The following is an 18,069-nucleotide window of genomic DNA, read 5'->3' on the forward strand; positions in this document are numbered from 1 at the left end:
GAGGCCGCCGCTCCGCGGCGCTTTTCCCGCGGGGCCGCCGGCCCCAGCCTCCCCCAAACGGTGCGAAACACCCGGGCGTTTCAGGGGGGATCGCCCGTGCGCGGGGTGTGCGGAAAGGAGAGGCTGCGGAGCCGTAGGCAGCGCTGCTCGCGAGCAAGCTGCCCCTGGGGCTGGCGCTGCCCGTGGGGCTGGCGCTGCCCGGGGCCTCGCTCCTTGCTACCTTCACGCCTCCGCCCGGAAAGCCCCGTAGCAGGCCAGCGTGTCCGCAGTTCGTTAGGGTTAGGTTCATTACTGATGTGTGCAGTAGTGCTACGAATAATAACTTGCATTGCTTAGCGTTCGCATTGCTTGATGTCTGGGAGCTGCTTAGTACCTGTGCTAAGTGTTGCACATACGCACTACAGAGTGTTGCCTGTGTGCACACGTGTGCCATTTGTGGTCTAGGAGGCCTAAATAAAAAATAAAGGTCAAATTCTTCACTTGATTTTGCCCGAGCCGCTCAACGAGACTGTGAAAGTTTTATCTTTTGAGTGACACAGTCATTACCGTGTGATCAAGTGGAGAAACGACTAACCAGATATCTATCCTTGTACTCTGAATGGCTCATCCAAGCATCGTGTATACAGTTTATTATTTACTTAGCAACCAAATGCTAGGCATTTTACAGGCAGAACAACCCCCGTTCCCGCTCCGAAACGATTACAGCCTGATCAGTACAGGAAAATCCCTGTGACTCTCTATAGGGACCGTTGCCATCAAATTCATGCAAGCTTAAGGGTTTATAAATCAAATGCAGAAACAAGGCTAAAGAAAGCAACAGATGGATAGGGAAGTGATGCAAACGAAGTGATGGAAATAGGAATAAAGCAAGGGAGAGAAAAGAATCTGTGGAACTGGGTTATGGGGTTGCTTAGCCAATAAAGCATGACATACCGGCTCAGAAACATCTTTTACTCTTGTAACATGTTACACTTTTGAGGCTCAAATGAGATGGAGGTAAACATGAAAAATACCTTAAAGATATTAAAGAACCAGTGGGAATTGATGTTTTTCCTATGAAATAAAATCAGTGTATATTTTGTCATTTTCTGAGCTAATTGTAATTGTCTGGTCCATGCTCTTGGGGTGGTTTTTGGCCCCCTTGCCCTGGTAACTGCAGTTTCAAGTATTACTGTGGCAGTTAAAGATCGCCAATTGCTTGCAGCAAGTTCTCTCTGCCTGTCTTACAAAATAGCAACCAAAATAGCCTTGTCAGTTTGAATAGTCAGTTTGGTGGTGAGTGCTTCAGTTAAATGAACTGAATTACAAAACTACAGCTAACATTTTAAATCATATTCGAATAGATTATAGTTAATGTTTTAAGTATGCAGTGGGTTACTTTACTTGGATAAGCTGGGTAGAAAAGCACTGTGGTTAATCTGTAGTTACATGCAGTTAAGTATGTAAATACACTTGCAGAAATGGTTTGTCTTCAGGTGGCTTTATAAAAATGCCTGAAAATCTCACCCCAAAACATTCCGAGAGGGTTTGTGAGTCTTTAGACCAGTCTTTCTTACATGCCTTTATTGTGTTTAAGGGCAAAATATAGAAGTTGACAGGTAAGCTTTTCTTTTTTATCCTTTTTTTTTTTGGTGATAGACAGAAAGGAAGGGAAACCTGAGAAGCGTTAGAACCATACATATTGTGCTACTTTTATACCTCATGTAGCAGTACCAATTGGAACCAAGCTAAAAATGGCAGGGAGTTTTGGAAACAGGACATTAAAAAGCCATATTTTATTCTAGGTCTTTTGCTGATGAAAATCATGAATATTTTAATAATGTAAATGTAGAGCCATCACTAGCCAAAATAAAATCAGGAAAAGCTTATATAAAAAACTGCTAAATAAAAACCTTGAGAGAACATTGCTTCAGCAGTAAAAGTGACTGAAAATAAAAACGACCTGATGCAATCAGATGAAAGAATCAGGACTGTATGGCAAATATTTGTTTTGTGCCAGCCACAGATACAATTAATGAATTAATGGTTACAGAATATTACCATGTGCATATAAATTTAAAGAACTTACAGAGTGAAAGTATGTTTTCCTTGGTCCCAAAAATATGATTTACAACTCCTTGCAAAGTTTAGTTCACAAGCTTATTGTCTGATTCCTGTTGTAGAAACAGATGTGGGGCTCTTTCTCAGGCTGGAAGGATTGTTAGGGACAGCAGTCGTGTAGTTTGGAGAGTACAACATAAAACAAGCACTGGGGATTTCTGAGACCTGGTAATCCCAGGCTCTGAGGGATCTGGCACTGGCTTCTGTGAGTTGTCCTTTCGCAGAAAGTGAGATGGCCTTGGATTAGGTCCCTGGGGATCTGCTTGTGCTTAGAGGGATGACTGCAAGTTTTACAGAGGAGCCTTGTGCCAAGGCAGTTGGGTCTGTTTCCCATCTGCTGCAGGATTTGTGCCTGGAACCAGGGGAAGGGAGGGATCACGGGGGTTGTGTAGGTAATTTATCTCCTTTGATCTTTATAGGTGCAGCTGTTTTGTGAAGTTGGAAGGAATTAGCAGATATTTCAGGTTAATCACTTGAGACCGATAGCATGCTTCTTCACATACAATATAATTCCGTTTGCTATTCATTGTTAGTATGTATTTATGTAGACATTACTGTGGCACCTGATGGTTTCCATGGGATGCATATGAGACCACCCAAACCTGAAATGCTGATCTAGTTCTGCTAAAGGGTTTTCAGACCCTCTCCTTTTTCACCTGCCCTCTATTTCCTCTCCTACTGGACAGGGCTTTTAACAGATGTATTACTAATTTATTTCTCGTTAAAATAAGGTTTTAATGTCCTGTTATTTCTGCTTTTAATATTCATTGTTCTAGCTTCTACTGCTCTAAGGTTTGTTTTAATTAAATTAGTGTTTTAGTCACATACTGCAGACTTCATATTTTAAGCAACCCTAATATACCATTCTTACATATTGAATTGGAAACAGGAAATTTTATAATTTTGCTGATTTCTACATGAAGCTAGTCCTGGAGTCTGTCAGTTTTGGAGGCAAAAGTCCGCTCCAGCCTGCATGGCAGATCAGTAAGTCAGTGAACCAGAGTTGTCTCTACAGCAGTGGTAGCAGCTGCAGTTCCTGAGCCGCAGGTGTCTCCTGCAGTGGCTACATCATATAACCAGCAGTAGAGCTGCAGCCCAGGGCTACTGAGCAATCCAAATCCTCGCTGCATGAGGGAGCAAGGCCTGACAAAAGTAACCAGAAAATTCTGCTGAGGCTAGAGTCACTGGAACATCTTTGGTCCCAGGTACCCAAGTCAACCATGTCCTAACACACAAGGGTTTTCTGGGATCCTGGGGGAATCACCATACCTCCTATTTGTGAATAAATCCAAAAGTTTCACTTTGTTTGGCTACACAGCATCTGTAGTGTGCCTCTTGTGTATCTCATAGATGAGTTTAACGAGACTTAAAATAAAAGGAAGGTTTATGTACTCCATAATGGRGAATTAAGCACAAAGCTCTAAAAAAAAGGATTGTAAGTTTTTTTTCCAGTCTAATTTCATTTTCATATAATTTTCACTTTCCTTTTTTCAATTGCTTTCCACCTCAGGTGCCTTTTCTTTGTACTGTTTTGTTCTAGCAGGCTCAGTTTCTTTTTTCTGTCATCCCTTTCCTTTCTTCTTCTCTGCCTCCTTTTGTTCCCTTGCAGTGTTCCTCTAGCTTTTGAGGAGTATCAGTGTTCACTCTTAGTTCACTCTGTTGGCACGAATACTTTTTAAGCTATACATATAGCTTGATTCCATTTTTTCAGGTGCTAGGGGAATTAAGTTTATGCCTGAGTTTCTGTATGCTATATTAGGTGCAGAATGCGTTTCATGATTTAAATAACAAGCACTGACTTTGCAAGGGATGCAGTGATAATTAAGCATGTATTACGTAACACCTGAACTCTTTGAATTTTTAAATAGAAGTGCAGAAGTTCTAGGTTTAAGTAACTGGATGTGATTCCACTGTATCAGTGTTTGCTTAAGGTCAAATACCAAATTATAAATAGCATTTGTATTTTTTACATCAAATTAATATTATCATTGAATTTTGGGTTTTGTTTTGCTGGTGTCTTATCTTGGCATTGTTYCACCTTTGATTAGGAACTATAGATATAATAAGTCCAAAATAAGTCCAGCTCAAAGACTGGATTAACACCAGAGAGGCTTGTGAGCAAGTATTATCCTCAGCTTGGCTCTATGCTGGAAGCTGTGGGTTTCTCCTCTTATTACTTTTCAACTCCTCTGCACTGCTTCAAGTCTAATTAATCAACTATTATGTGGGTGAAGTTATTTCTACACAGATTTCAGAGATATCCACAAAGGTCTGGTATTGCCAAGTTGCATGAAGCATTGCTGCCATGGAAACGGGAGTCTGGCCACCTCGCAAATATCTGAACTAAAAAAGAAATAAGTGTATTTATTATTATTTTAATTGCGCAGCTGACATACTCCAGCCAGTGAGAGACAAGACAGAGGCAGCAGTAGGAAATGATTTTTTTTTTTTTTTTTTTTTAACCTAAGCAAGAGAGAAAGAGGTTCAGGGAGTTGAACACAATACTGCTTCATATGTCCTTAACTCTTGACAAATAGCATATAGTACCAATGTGGTATTAAATTTTCCTCTTCATCACCCTTAAAATCATAGAACAGTATATGCTAGACAAATATGGACTAACTGGTTCAGTTTATGAGTTATATGCAAATATGTGTTAGACCTTCTCATGTGTGGCATATTGTAGATTGCATTATTTTGCAGTCAATACACAAAGATGTAAAGATAGGCCACAGTTCAGATCGTATGAACGACTGCAGCAATGGTGCTGCTTTCAACTTCAGCACTGAATTCCTTTGTCTGAAAGCCTGATAAATGTAACATCCATGCTGAACCTGCGTTTGGATATTCCCAAGGGAAGGCAACACATCCCTTTGTCCAAGGAGCCATTCTTATGCTTGTAATTACTCTTGCCTTTAATTATGATAAAGGCTAATATTTTTGATTGAATAATGGTAGCCATGAATTGGGGCTGCACTGATGAGGTGTGAGAAAAATGAGCTTTGGAATCAGTAGAAATCAACATTGCTTAGAAGGCTCACATGTAATGCCAAGGCAGAAAATGCTCCCAGAAACCTAACTAAACTCAGGAATTATATTGACAAAATTAATCATATGTTGGTTCCTCTCACAGCTTTTGTGCTTCCTTCCAGCTCCAGACCAGAAATTCTAAGGTTCACAAATTAGGTACATGCTACTGTTTGTGTTTTTCAGTTAGGGAAGCATAGAATAGATATATTTTAGTTCCTTTGGTTGCAACATAAGGCAAAGGTCTCTGTCCTTCTGAAACCCTTGCTAAAGAGGGCAAAAAATAACTTGGGATAAGAATAATTGGAAATGTGGCTCATCTTCCTGCTGTTGTGAAGTTCTCACCACTTTGAGTAATCTGAAAAGCTTTCACTACTAGATAAAGCTCATGACCAACTGAACCAGGTGAATCACTGCTCGGAAAAAAAGAAGTTACACAAGTGGCATATCTAATTTCACTTCTCCCAGTGCAGTTGCCAGCTTCTTTTTCATAAAAGAAATTACTATTGGTAAACTATCCTGTTAGATTACATTTGTAAAAAGCAGTCTATCTTGATTTAACTCCAGATTTTCATTGATTTTTAGTTTTTCAGATTCAGGTTTATTTCTTACTGATACACTAACCTTCTCATGAGCTACATGCTACACGAGTCAGAATTTGGATACCCCCTTAGTTTCATCAGTTCAGTCAGTGGGGAAGAGACTCATTAGCACATACTGTATCTGGTCAGCTGTTTGCTCCTATTGCATTTCAAGTTTGGAGTAAAATCAGAACATGACCTAACCTATCTCCATAATTATTTTCTTTTATCACCTTTAAGTCCTCTTTTTCAGTATGAAACCTGTCAGGGCCAATGTGTGTGACATACATATATCATCCATCTATGAAAGGCATGCTAAATATCCTGTTACAAATACTGCAGGACGTATACTCCTTAGTGTGGATTTCAGAAGCCCTTCTCAAGCAATATCTAGAAGTTTGATACCATGAAAAAAACTTCTGAATTTAGAAATTGCCAACAGTGGTTTAAGGAGCAGGCAAAGTAGCTAGCTGTCTGTCTATCCTACTGAGAAGTACCTAGCAGTAAGGAAGCGAATTGCAAATGTAAGATTTATTGTTTACCAGCAGTAGCTCTTGGCAAGAGGAACAAATCTATTTACAATAACAAATTCAAGGAGCTGTACGTGGTCAGGTTCAACTTACTTCCAGTTTCCAGCAGCTGTCAATAGCAGATATCTGAGGAAGAGTGTAAGAATATGACATAGAACTTCCCCTGTAACTCTCCAGGCTGAAAGTATTCCTTTTTTTTCCGTGGTTCTTGATGTATTTTTTAATGAATATTTTCTAGTTGCTTTTTAACCCGTGTAGACTCCTACTGTCATGCAACACCTCAACTTAGTGTATTGTGAGGCAGAGAATAAGTGTTTTCTTGTGTCTTTTTCATACATCAAATGATTTTATAGATTCCTGTCATATGTTCCTTCACTAACCGTTTCTCTCGGCTGAAGAACCTACTGTATTTAGTCACTCTTTATACAAGCATTGTCCCTGCTTGAATCATTCCCATTACCCTTCTCTGTATCTTTCTAATACACCTTATTTGAACTTAGGGGACAAGAAACACCCAGATTATTCAAGTTGCAGGTGCTCAAACACGTACTTACACACTGCACAGTGACGGTTTCCGCTTTGTTCCTTCCTAAGAACCCCGGCCGTCTGCTTACTCTTTGTTAACTGACCGTTGAGCTCAGTTCGTGGATCTACTGTAGTTCTCTTCTATTGGGCAACTGAAGATTTAATAGCCAGGGTAGTAAGTAGGCTAGAAAACAGCCCAAAGCTGGCCATGGCAACCTGCAGAGCCTGTTTCTCCTGTACGCCTGCCGAACAATGTCTTCAAAGTTGCCTGTAAACAGGCATCTTTCAGCGTAGTACTGCAGAAATATTGCAGAAACTGGCGAAAGGAAAAATAGGGTTGTAAGGGAAAACTTCTCTGTAGCAAGAGATTACAGTGAGGGTGCCAGGAACATGGCAGATTGCATCAGCAACAAATGACTGGTTACATTTCCACACGTTGCAAAGATAACAAAGAAAAGAAGATTTGGGACATACAAGGATGCAGATGTGGATATTTGAATTATAAATAATCTCAGGTAAAATCATCGTGTTAGAGATGATTCCATGAATATGATAGGTGAACAAACGCATTTGAGAAAGTCTCCTTGCAATGAAAATTCCTAAGTAGGGCCCGGTCCCAGCAGCAGGCTTGTGGTCCTCTGAGGAAATAAAACAGCAAGCTTCCGGACAGCAGTCACACAGATTCCCTGAAGAGGAGGTAAGAGAGAAACACAGTTTACAACTTTACAACGTTAGTGACAATATCAAGTGAAACTTTAACTATGCTGCCCTCTTCTGTGTACTAGATAATAAAAAAGTATAGGGATTTACATATATGTTTCCTACAGCAGAAAGCTTTAGTTTTGTTTCCAAGTGTGTATTTATAATACTTACAATAGCTGCATCTTTTTTAAGGCCCCTGGTAGGGAGTGATGGTGACCAAAATTAAAACATAATTGCTCTTTTGCTTTGGATGCTAAAGTCTGATCTCATTTCCCTTGCAAGGCAAACTGCATTTCCTTTTCATTTCAAGAAAGGAAAGCTTGAAACCAAGAGGAAAGCTCATGGTCACAAGGGATATATATGGATTTGAATCGGAAATTCTTTACACTTCTTTCTACCTCGGTTTAGAATTTATGGTTGTCTTTTCCCATTGTAAGTGATGTTGTGGAATCTTTCACGTAAAATTGTGTGGGCACATGGATGTGAGAGATGTTATCATCTGTTTCAGGAGAAACTCAGAATTGGTCCAGCTGGAATATGCTGAGTTTGGCAAATTCCACGTTTGTGTAACAGAGCAGTAGTAGGCCACTCTGTCGTCTTCGAAATGCCTTGTTTCCTGTTTTGCCTCTGCTGTTATGTAAGATATTCTGATGAAGGCCTCCAAAATTCTTATGGTAGAGATATACTGGAATCATATAGACTTTGTTATTTTCACTTTAACTTGTCTAAGTTCTTCCTGATTTTATTCTTGTGAAAAAGTATAACAATAATGATGATGATAGTAAAAATACAATTCATTATCTACCATTTTCTCCAGGAAAATTTTGAACTGATCAAGATTTAGACTCCTGATAAAGTATGAGTAGCAAACACAAGCGTAGACTGAGGTACAAAATGTACACCTTGTATAAAGAGGGCTATAGGACAGTGCAGACATGAATATTTTTTTTTTTTATAAAAGAAATTACACAACCAAAATGTAAATCATAATTTCAAAGCCAGCCCTTATTGGAATAAACTCAATCAAAGCTCCAGTGCTAAAATTCTGTAGGCCCTAAAGACAAAACTTCCTAATCTTGACCCATATCAAAACTATTCTACATCCAAACCAGATGCAACGAGGCAGACATGAAATAGCCCTGTTTCTCCATTTATCTTGTTCCTCCTAAAAGCAGCAGCAAGTCTGGCGAAGGCTAGCGGACCRCCATGCCGCGCGAGGCCAAGGGGCGCTGGGCTGCCCGTCGCGTTGGGCGAGTGCCAGGGGCTTATTGCTCCCTCCCTCGAACTCTCCCGTCCCGTGCTTGAGGGCAGGGTTCCCTGTCAGAGGTTCCATCGATAGGCACGTTACAATGTAAAACTTTGGGTTTTAGGCATTTAAAACCATCCGTCTTAATTTTCCAAATTACTAATGCCACTTATATTTAAAGAGAGATTCAGTGCTTGTCCTGTTCTCTGGCAGTAATGAGATCCAGCAACATTATAGCCTTCTATGGCATTTTTACTGGTTTACAGTGTTGGAAATGAGATCAGAATCAGGCCTTGACAGTTTTTTCCCTTTTCAACACTTACTCACAGCAGTAATTAACATTAATCAGGCAAACGCTTCCCTGGCATCAGACTCTCACGTCAGAAACATCAAGTCTGTGATTCCACTGCCTGCACATGTACTCGGAATGATGAACATGCTAAATTTCTCCTCCGCAAAGGCGCTTTCTTTTCACGCTCACCCTTCCCTCTGCATAATCCTTCTTTCATAATCTTTTCCAAAGAAAGGGTTATATATTTGCATTACTCCTCTGCTCAAACACATCAGCACCACCAGAATCATTCAGATCAATCTGCAGCCTTCTAAGGGCAGCAGCCGTATGTCGCTAGGCAACAGAGAAGAATATAGTACTTTTCAGGAAGGAGGGCTTTTCTGAATGATCTCATTCAGATGCAGTCCTTTTTCCCTTATAAGAAGAAAACTGTTCATTGGAGAAACGAATCTGTCATCCTGTCATCATCAAGCTGTATGGATATATAGGCTTCCCTMGATTAGCTGTGAAAGAAAATAACAGTGCACTGTATATTGGACCTGTTTAATTCTCTATGTTTTTTGCMTATTGGTAAGTTGATTCACAAAGGCTAAAAACCACAAAAGATTTTATGACAGATTTCGCTAACCATCGTCCTAATTAAAATGGAATGCTTCAATAGTTACCAAGTCAGCTGAAATAAATCAAATGTCAGTTCAGCTGCAATTGTGTCAGCATTCAAAGAGAGGTTTTATTTCAAGCTGAAAAGGCATCCCGCTGTACGTACAGCCCACCGCTGTACGTACAGCCCACCGCTACCCGCAGTGGCAGAGCGGTTGTGAATGCTGAACGCTCTGCGCTGATGCGGGTGGAGTGACTCAGCTAAGTGACCCCAGCAGAACGGAGCGGGGCGAGCGGGTACGGCGCAGGCGCTGGACTCGCCGGCCCGCAGCCGAGCAGCCGAGCAGCCGAGCAGCTCGCTGTCCGCCAGCGGGGCTCTGGCGTCTCCACGGCCAGAGAGGCGACAAGGCGGCTTTGACTGTGCGTGGCTGACTCTCCTCTGGTGAGCCCCAACGCGCTCCCAGAGTCTAGGCACGGACATTTGTCCCCTCTTTCTCTGGTGGGTTTTTTGCCTGGTGAGATCTCAGATCTCCACTGCTGGCCAGTGTGAAATTGCAGCACCATCTACCGTGTTAACCTTAGTGACCACCTGAGCAACAGGAGAATTTACAGTGGCATCTGAAATTGCAGGCGGATGTTATTTTTAGCTATCCCCGATTTCCCATTTCTCCTATGTTCTTTTTGCCAAGTTGCGTGTACATACAGAAGTACGTCTAACTTGCAGAGCTTTTGAATTTTGCTTCCGAGGCTGAGGGTGGCCCTGAAGCCTGYGTGGCCGGGACGGTGGTAGGCAGCGGTGATGGGAGACCTGGAGCGCGAGGCGAAACGGCCCTCGTGGAGCAGCGCAGYCCCTCTCGATTCGTCTGTGTTCACRAGAGCCCGAGCTCTGTGCTCGGCAGCTTCTGTGGCAAGGGTGTTTTGTGATACAGACTAAACGTTGCTGATCAGAGAGAGAGTGCATCACTATCTTGGCAACTTTCCTGTATGTATTCCCTTTCTTTGGCATATCATTTTATTTGTGTGTTCTGGCGCGTGTTCAGKGGGATCTTTTCCGTTGTTCCCAGCTGGACCAAACCACGCTCCAGAGCCGTGTTGCCTCTTCCATCTTGTCGTTGCTGATGGCCAAGCAGGGATTGCCCGGCAAGAACACRTAAGACAACACACAGTTTATTTGTAGTCCGTCAAAGACTTGAGCAACTTTTGAGAGGATGAAGACAGGGTCACAGTAAGGTGTCAGAGGAAGGCATGCCATCTTTTCTATGTGTTTATTTCAAACACTGATGACATTCATAACACAGTTACTGCAGTTTTAAGGATTAGTAGAATACGCTGCAAGTGCAATTTCTGGACTAGTATGATACATTAGCTGATGTGTATTATGATACAATCTGCATCTTAGCTATAGTGTTTATTTATTCAGCCATAAAATCAAGAAAACCTATTAATTATGAGTTGGTAACTGCGTAACTACAGCTCTTGGAGAACTGAATGCTTAGACTATAAATGAACTAAAACGTACATATGCAAATGAAACATGCACTTGAAGCGAGATTGTCAAGATTGATGAGGTTAAAGCTGATGTTTTTGTTTGTTTATTTGCAAAATTAAATTAATTCTCAATTTTTGCCAGGAATGGCCCAATATTTTTCTTACAATAAAAAAAAAGAGACATCATCATTTATATGCTAAAAATACAATCCAGAGTATCACTTCAATCAAAGTTCTCAGTTTGCAGGATCAGACCCAGAATGGTGAGTATGAAAGRGGAAGGGAAGAAAGTGTTTAAATAACAGATCCTACTTCCAGCTCCTAGTCAATGCTTGTCATTAGTAACAATCATTTATAAAATAGAACTTAGCATGCATTTTTTTATTATCCACTTTCATCTTCCAAAAACAATGTCTAAAAACTCATTATGAAAACAGAAGTCAGTACAAATTTGAAAAGAAATAACCTGTATGCGATTTGTTCCTAATCATTATTTCCCACCTGTCTCTAGAGTAACTATCTTTTTTAAAAAAGAAGTTGCTTCAGTGCTGTTGAAAGTATTTTGTTCTAATTTTCAATAATAAAACAAGGGCTACTCTATTAAAACTGTTAGGAATAAATTTTGGAATCCATGGGCATTTACAGTTTTTCTCTGCAAGCACTTCAGACTACATGGCTAATCTACTTATCATCCTTGTTGGTGGAAAAGAATATTGCTGCTTAAGTACCTTCATAACCCTTGGCTGGAGCAGGTGCCAGTTCTTTCATTAGCAAAGGTGTAGCCTTCTAGAGGAATACAGCTCTCAGGAATCACGGCATTAAGCAAGCCAGTGCTCCTGACAACCTGCTGAGGCTATTTTGGTCCAAACCCCGTGTGACACATCTGCTGGGAACCCAGATGGAAGTAATTTGGTAGATTAGATWAAAAAAGTGCTGTGTTAAACCATCATCCAGAAAAACTGGAAATCTCTCCCAAGTTATGTCCAAGCAATAGGAAGGATCATGTCCAGCAGAGAGGAGAGAGGGCAGTAGGGGTGGCTTGTCACTGCCTGGGTCTCCCTGCTTGGCCCAGTGTGGGCACAGCTGCTGTCCATGCTCTTTGGTCTCTGCCCTCCTGGCCTAGCAATGTGTGCATCTCCCTGTGTCATCTTAAGAGCATCATTTTTATGTAGATGCTGGCTCTCCTGGTCCTCTCTGCCTTGTGCTGCTCTTTGGGAGGAAATTACTTGGATTACCTGCGGTGGGGCTGCCAAGGTTTTGCTGTTACCTGCCACAGTGCGAGGGCACTAGCGGGGGGGTGCCTAGCAGTCCGGGCAGAGGGACGAGAAACCCAGGGTGCAGTTCACAGCTCGCTTCATGCTGCTCGAGCACCACTCTGGCGTTCACACTGTGCAGAGCACTCTGCACGGTGCGGCCGTGCCCTGGCTGCAGGCTCTGCGCTGGACTCTCCCCGCCAGGCAGCCTGCCCAAGGGGAATGTGGAAACCAGAGGGATGGGAGATGTCCAACATAAGGTAACGGGAGCCTCTTGGTTCCCTGTGGTTTGGAGGGTGGGATTTCCAGCTAGTAGTTGTAAAAGCTCCTTGGTCTTCCACATTGCTGCAGCAGGAGGCTGCTGGAGGTAAGGGCAGCACATCAAGGTGCTGTTTGCTCTGGCAGTTTCCTTCTCTTTCTCATGTCCTGAGGTTCCRGGATTGCAGTTGCTCCCCATCCCACATTACATGCGTTCCCAAACATACTGGAAATTAACTTCTGCCCAGTTGTCTCCCTCCAGCCCTGCATTCAGCGCTGAGCTACTAGCGGAAATGTAGAGACTGTTTTAACTTCTGCTCTGAAGAGCGTAGCCTTGACCTGCAGAGCTTGTGTGCRTTGCGATGAGACTCTGAAAAGCAACAAAATTGATGAGACTGGCAGATTATTTGGGGATCATGAGGAGTATGTGGAATGAAGCTGGAGAGCAGGATTTCAACTCATCCAGACAACCAAGATGTTTTCATCATTGCAGATGGAGCTGCTCGAGGGCTGCTGCAGGCTGTAAACGGTCTTTACAGGTAAGGCATGGGAAAGGAAATGCATAAACAGATAATAAGAAACATTTAAGGTTACAAAACTAGGTAGCATGTCTTGTGCAACGACTGAAGTACATTGAGTAAAATTAGAGCTCTTTGCTACTTGTATGTTTTGTAAATTTTTGTGTATTTTTAGCATTCTGTGGAATGAGCAAACAGGCAGTCTTGTGTGCTCACTTTTAAATGTTGTTGGGAGGTGGTGGTAAGGCACACTAGCAAGTTTAAACACCCAGGTAATAGCCTCAGTTTCCCCTGGGTTTATTTTCTAAGCTGATACTCAGCTTTCCATAGTAACATTTGAAAGATTTTGCTATAAAACTTTCGTTTAAGGAAAAAAATCAAGTCTGCCACTTATTTGCAGTCCATATTTACACCAAACAGTGCATTTTGTCAAGGAAGAGGAAATGGCATAGTTGTCTGCTTGACAAGCTAAAGGGGAATGCTTTTAGCAGTTATAAAAAACATTGCAAAACATGCTGTTTATAAATCAATGCTCTGGAAGAYCTCTATCAAAGTACTTTATCAATGTAAACACATCAATCTTGACCAAGGCCRCAAGACTGAAATAACTTTTTTTTCTTTTTTTCTTTAAACAAACAGTTCCCAGTGTGTGGTATATGTTGCTCCACCCAAGGAACACAAGAAATATTCCCTATTAAAGTGGAAAGTTCTTCATGTGACATCTTCCATGGACAGCATTTAGTTGTACCTCTGGAAATAAGTTGCTACAAGCTGTTTTCTATCCACTTGTAATGAAATTGCGGGATGAATCATCTTCACAAGTTTCAGGTAGATGGTACTAAAATGCAATGATAGTATGAGAGCAGCTAGAAAGAAGGCTGCTTCTTCCCAGGGGGAAGAATTGAGGTGGAGGGGAGGAGAAACATGCTGAGCAGCAAGGCCCGAGATGCACAGACCCAGCTATGTTGGTCTGCTGGCTTGAACGCATGGCAGGTTGTTCTAGTGCACAACCCAGCCARTTGCCCTGGGGAGCTTGTTGCTGTGTTTGCAGATTTAGAATGGTGAATGCCATTTAGCCACCCCTGGAAGACTCTGCCCAGAGCATAGCAATGTGAAACAGATGTCTGCTTCTGGCATTTTTCCTGGACTTGAATGAGGCTGTTTGTATTCAGTGCAGCTGCTGCAAAGGGTTATATTTTCTGATGGCATGTGGCCTATTATAAGGCATTCCAGAGATTAAATGTGGGGGGGGAAGGTTTGAAAACAAGCATTTTTAACAAATTAGTGTTTTCTGCTCCCATTTTTTCCCCATATACAGGAGCCAGATAATGATCATTATACCTAGGGGACTGAAGATTTTTCCCTTCACTGAAAAGTCACCCCTCAACTACGTACTATAAATCTAAGCAATTTAAATACATACTGTTGCTTTTCTGAGAAGGTGAGTGGTGCAAAACATTCCCCAGTGTTACTATGTGCAGTGTGCCCCCTCAGTGTTATCGTGCACAACATGCCTTGCAAGGCAAATGCCAACATCCCAATACATTAGTTATTTAACGCTATTATCATATAGTGGTGAAAGCTGAGCAGTAGCAATTTTATTAAGCATAATTTCCAGATTCTCTTTCCATTTGGAGTGCGGTTCGAAGCAATCTGTTGACAGCTTACTCATCCTTCTGTTTTCCACACACACGTAYCACACTCCAATCTTCCCCCAAAACTGGGAAGGCACCATTCATTTTCTAATTAAAAAAAATAAAATGAAAAAAAGCTTGTTGCCTGTGAAATGCCTACGTGAATTGCCATGGTTGAAGTTTTCAGTTGTGGTGCAATGGCTGGCAACGTTAGAACTGATTAATGATTCAGCAAGAGAGGCAGAGAGGGACAAAATACTAACATAAGGAACATTCCGCTCCTTTCCCAGTATTATTATTACACAAATAGTCTTTATTTACAATTTCAAATTCATGCCTCCAAGCAAGAGCTGATCATACAGAGGATGCTAAGCCAAGTAAGCAGATGAAGGCTGCTGCAGAGTTGGCATTCTGCACAAGCCCTGTGAAAACTAGGTGCCTCATTTCTCAAACTGTAAGGAAATCAGGTCTTATTTCTGTCCTAGTTTGCTTTGTGACTTTATCTATCCTACTTGGATACCACTTCCTCATTTCTTTTAACAACTCAACAGATAAGCATGAAGTATCATGCTGTGGTTTACACAGGCAGAGTTTATAAGGTTCACCATTTTTAAAAGAATCTCCAAGATCTTYGAAGAGAAACTACTACTGAAGGATAAAGTCTTATAGACAGGATTAGCAAAATCTACTTTGAAAAAAATTTGTATTACTCACTCTCTAGGTAACTGATGATGTTGAAGGTAATTCATAATTGATACATAACACTGCATGTGTGCTGGCACCAAAATACTTGGGTCTATTTATTTAAGTCTTTTTCCTACCTACATGGTCCAGGAATAAAAACATCTCTTACAACGGTTCGAGTAAATTATGAAAATTTATCCTAATGAATTCCTCTATTGTAAATTTATACCACAGACAACTGTTTGGAAAGTGCCATATTTTCCATCCCAGTAACGTGGGATAGATATTAATACTAAATCTGAGTATGTTTAACACAAAGCTTGTGATTTAGCTGTCAAACCTTGTCAGGAAAGTCCTTCAGCAGAGAGTAGCTGGACTGTTCATACTGCAAACAATGTATGACTCCCTCCTAGGTGCAGAAAAACCATTTATCTCTGAAGTACTGTATTTACCAGCAGAAGTAATGAGTAGCTAAAAATAATCATATTTCATGCAGGTTTAAAGAGACCTCCGTATGCAAGTCAATATGATACAAGCTAGTGTAAGTATAAATATCAATCAATATAAATATTCAGTGTAATAAAGACTGACTCAGTAGTGTTTACATTTATTGCTATGGGCAATTATGATTTTGCATGCACCAACTTGTAAAAATCCCAACGTTTGAAGCTTAAGTTATATTAAGTCCAAAAATAATCATATGAATGTGAAGATTCTGACTGCTAATTTGCTTGGTCAATGTGTAAAATCCATTTCTAAAGTTGAGCTTATAACTAATCTTTGGTTAGAATAGTCAGAATTCTGACAAAAACAAGTTCAAACAATTTTTTTTTTAAGATAAGCCCAGAAAAATCTTACAGTGCTAATAAATTTAGAAGTCAATTTTCATAATATTTGTGAAAGCTAGTTTCCCACATATTAATTTTTGTAGAAGTAATGAAACATTTCTTTAAGAAAATCCAAATAATTTTATTTTGCTTATAGATACACAGATGAAGTACTTGCATCACCACTTATATACAAAATTAATTTAACAAAGCATAATACCAAAGACTTCCTCATCAGGCAATTATGATCGAGCAGACAAGCACTGATTCACCACTTCTAATAAGTGAGAGTTTTCCAGAGCAGCTGCTACACGTTCTTTATCAGCAAGCTGTTTATTAACTGTTCAGAAAATAAGATCACAAAGAGCTGGTCAAAACATTGGTATACAATGTATTTTTAGAAACATTTTACATTGAGACAGATAATTACGCTGTTGGTACTGGGGTAAACTAATATTTCTGCAGATGCTGAGTACACCACAGAGTTGTAATCTAAAGTCAAAGTTACCCTATTATAACACAAGTTAAACAAGGAGGCTATTTATAATTCAGCAGCAGTGAGCTATGCATGTGTAGCTGTAACAAGACAAGAAATTTATCCCCAGCTTCTCGTTTTCTGAGCCCTCCATAACCCAGGCAAACCAGAGACTATTTCAGAGCACAGGCTGTCTGAGGAAGTGTTGTAGGTAAGGTGCACAACGTATCTAAGCTTCATTATTACACGCTTCAGTCCTGTAATCTCAGCTACTCAACAGCTGTTCTATAAATGCAGGAGTCTCATTTCTARACTGAACGATTAAAGATGTAAAGAAAACCACAGAACAGAGCACTAAAAAGCTTACCTGCATGCTCAGAGGCATGTGTTCCTGGTGTTATATGAACATCAACCTTAAAATGAGCAAAAAGATGACAAAGAAAGAGGGGATAAGTCAATCACACTGGAAGCTCAGACTTGAAAAATTTAACAAGCAAAATAAGATTATTATTATTAAAAATAATAATAATAAAAAAACCACATTCTTGTCAAAACCAGTTACTGTATATAGCAGAACAAAACAATGTCTGGATGCTCTTCCAGATAGAAGTCAGCACTGCATTCTGATCTGCCTTACGCCTCCTTCAGGCAGTTGGGTCAAACCCAGGCCTCTAACCCCCACTTGTAAAACAGAGATTCTCACCCTTAAGGAGTCAGACTGCCACAAGGAACTAAATGTAATTTCCCCCTGTAATCCCATTCGCCTTTGACTTGACCTTCACAGAACAGGAATTCTGTGCCACTGTTTAGTTTAGTGCCTTCTGATTCCTGGAGTGTTTCCCTTCCCCATCATATGAGGAGATGAAGAAAAGCTCCAATTATTTTTTCAGTTTATTTTTCACTATAAGTTATTTTTTTAAAAAAATACCCCCTCTTCCTTTGCTTTCTGGACTGATTTTGTTATTCACCTTAAATCTCTCAGGTAGAGATCTGATCAGTTTTACTTTTATTGACAGGCCGATCAGCGTTGCCATGCTGCAGTGAGGAATTGTTGGAGTGAACTCCACCGCCACGGTACTTTCAGCGTCGTTCACCTGGTGAAAAGCAAACATTTGCTATGTACAAAACGCACAGACTTTACCACAAGTCAGCAGGGGGCATTTCACGAGAAACGCAGCCTGCAGCTCTACCCTGCTGCTCATCGTTTTCCTCGCTGTCATTTTTAGACGTTATGTTTGAGTGCGGCAGAAGTCTACGCTAATTCTCCCCGCAGAGGCGAAGCCGCGGCGCCTGGATGAGCTCGGCGCGCCCCGCGGAGCGCCGCGGACC

At 41.0% G+C, this 18,069-nt stretch overlaps 1 protein-coding gene and 1 long non-coding RNA gene across 2 annotated transcripts; one reads left to right on the plus strand and one right to left on the minus strand.

Annotated features, from left to right (window-relative positions):
• Positions 1-13,073: 13,073 nt before the first annotated feature.
• On the plus strand, positions 13,074-14,523 carry LOC146595098 (uncharacterized). The gene is made up of 3 exons (XR_014896027.1): positions 13,074-13,141; positions 13,760-13,948; positions 14,439-14,523. It is a non-coding gene; the product is annotated as an uncharacterized LOC146595098 (long non-coding RNA).
• A 1,859-nt stretch (positions 14,524-16,382) lies between these two features.
• On the minus strand, positions 16,383-18,063 carry CIAO2B (cytosolic iron-sulfur assembly component 2B). Its single transcript, XM_085306453.1, has 4 exons — positions 17,931-18,063; positions 17,709-17,834; positions 17,108-17,153; positions 16,383-16,605 (listed from the first exon to the last, which is right to left on the minus strand). Exons 1-4 carry the CDS (start codon positions 17,958-17,960, stop codon positions 16,508-16,510), a joined length of 300 nt encoding a protein of 99 aa, XP_085162579.1. The 5' UTR covers positions 17,961-18,063; the 3' UTR covers positions 16,383-16,507.
• Between the last annotated feature and the right edge of the window lie 6 nt (positions 18,064-18,069).

The sequence above is a fragment of the Rhea americana genome, unplaced genomic scaffold (assembly GCF_003343005.1).
Source record: "Rhea americana isolate MKP2758 unplaced genomic scaffold, rheAme1 scaffold_24, whole genome shotgun sequence".
Lineage (NCBI taxonomy): Eukaryota > Metazoa > Chordata > Aves > Rheiformes > Rheidae > Rhea > Rhea americana.

Bases quoted from the DNA above. Each gene is read 5' to 3' on its own strand.
- CIAO2B (XM_085306453.1), bottom strand. From the start codon at position 17,960: ATGACAGCGAGGAAAACGATGAGCAGCAGG. The intron at 17,835-17,930 runs GTAGAGCTGCAG...GCTTTTCACCAG, and splicing joins GGAAAACGATGAGCAGCAGG to GTGAACGACGCTGAAAGTAC. The intron at 16,606-17,107 runs GTAAGCTTTTTA...TTTTCTGAACAG, and splicing joins ACATGCCTCTGAGCATGCAG to TTAATAAACAGCTTGCTGAT.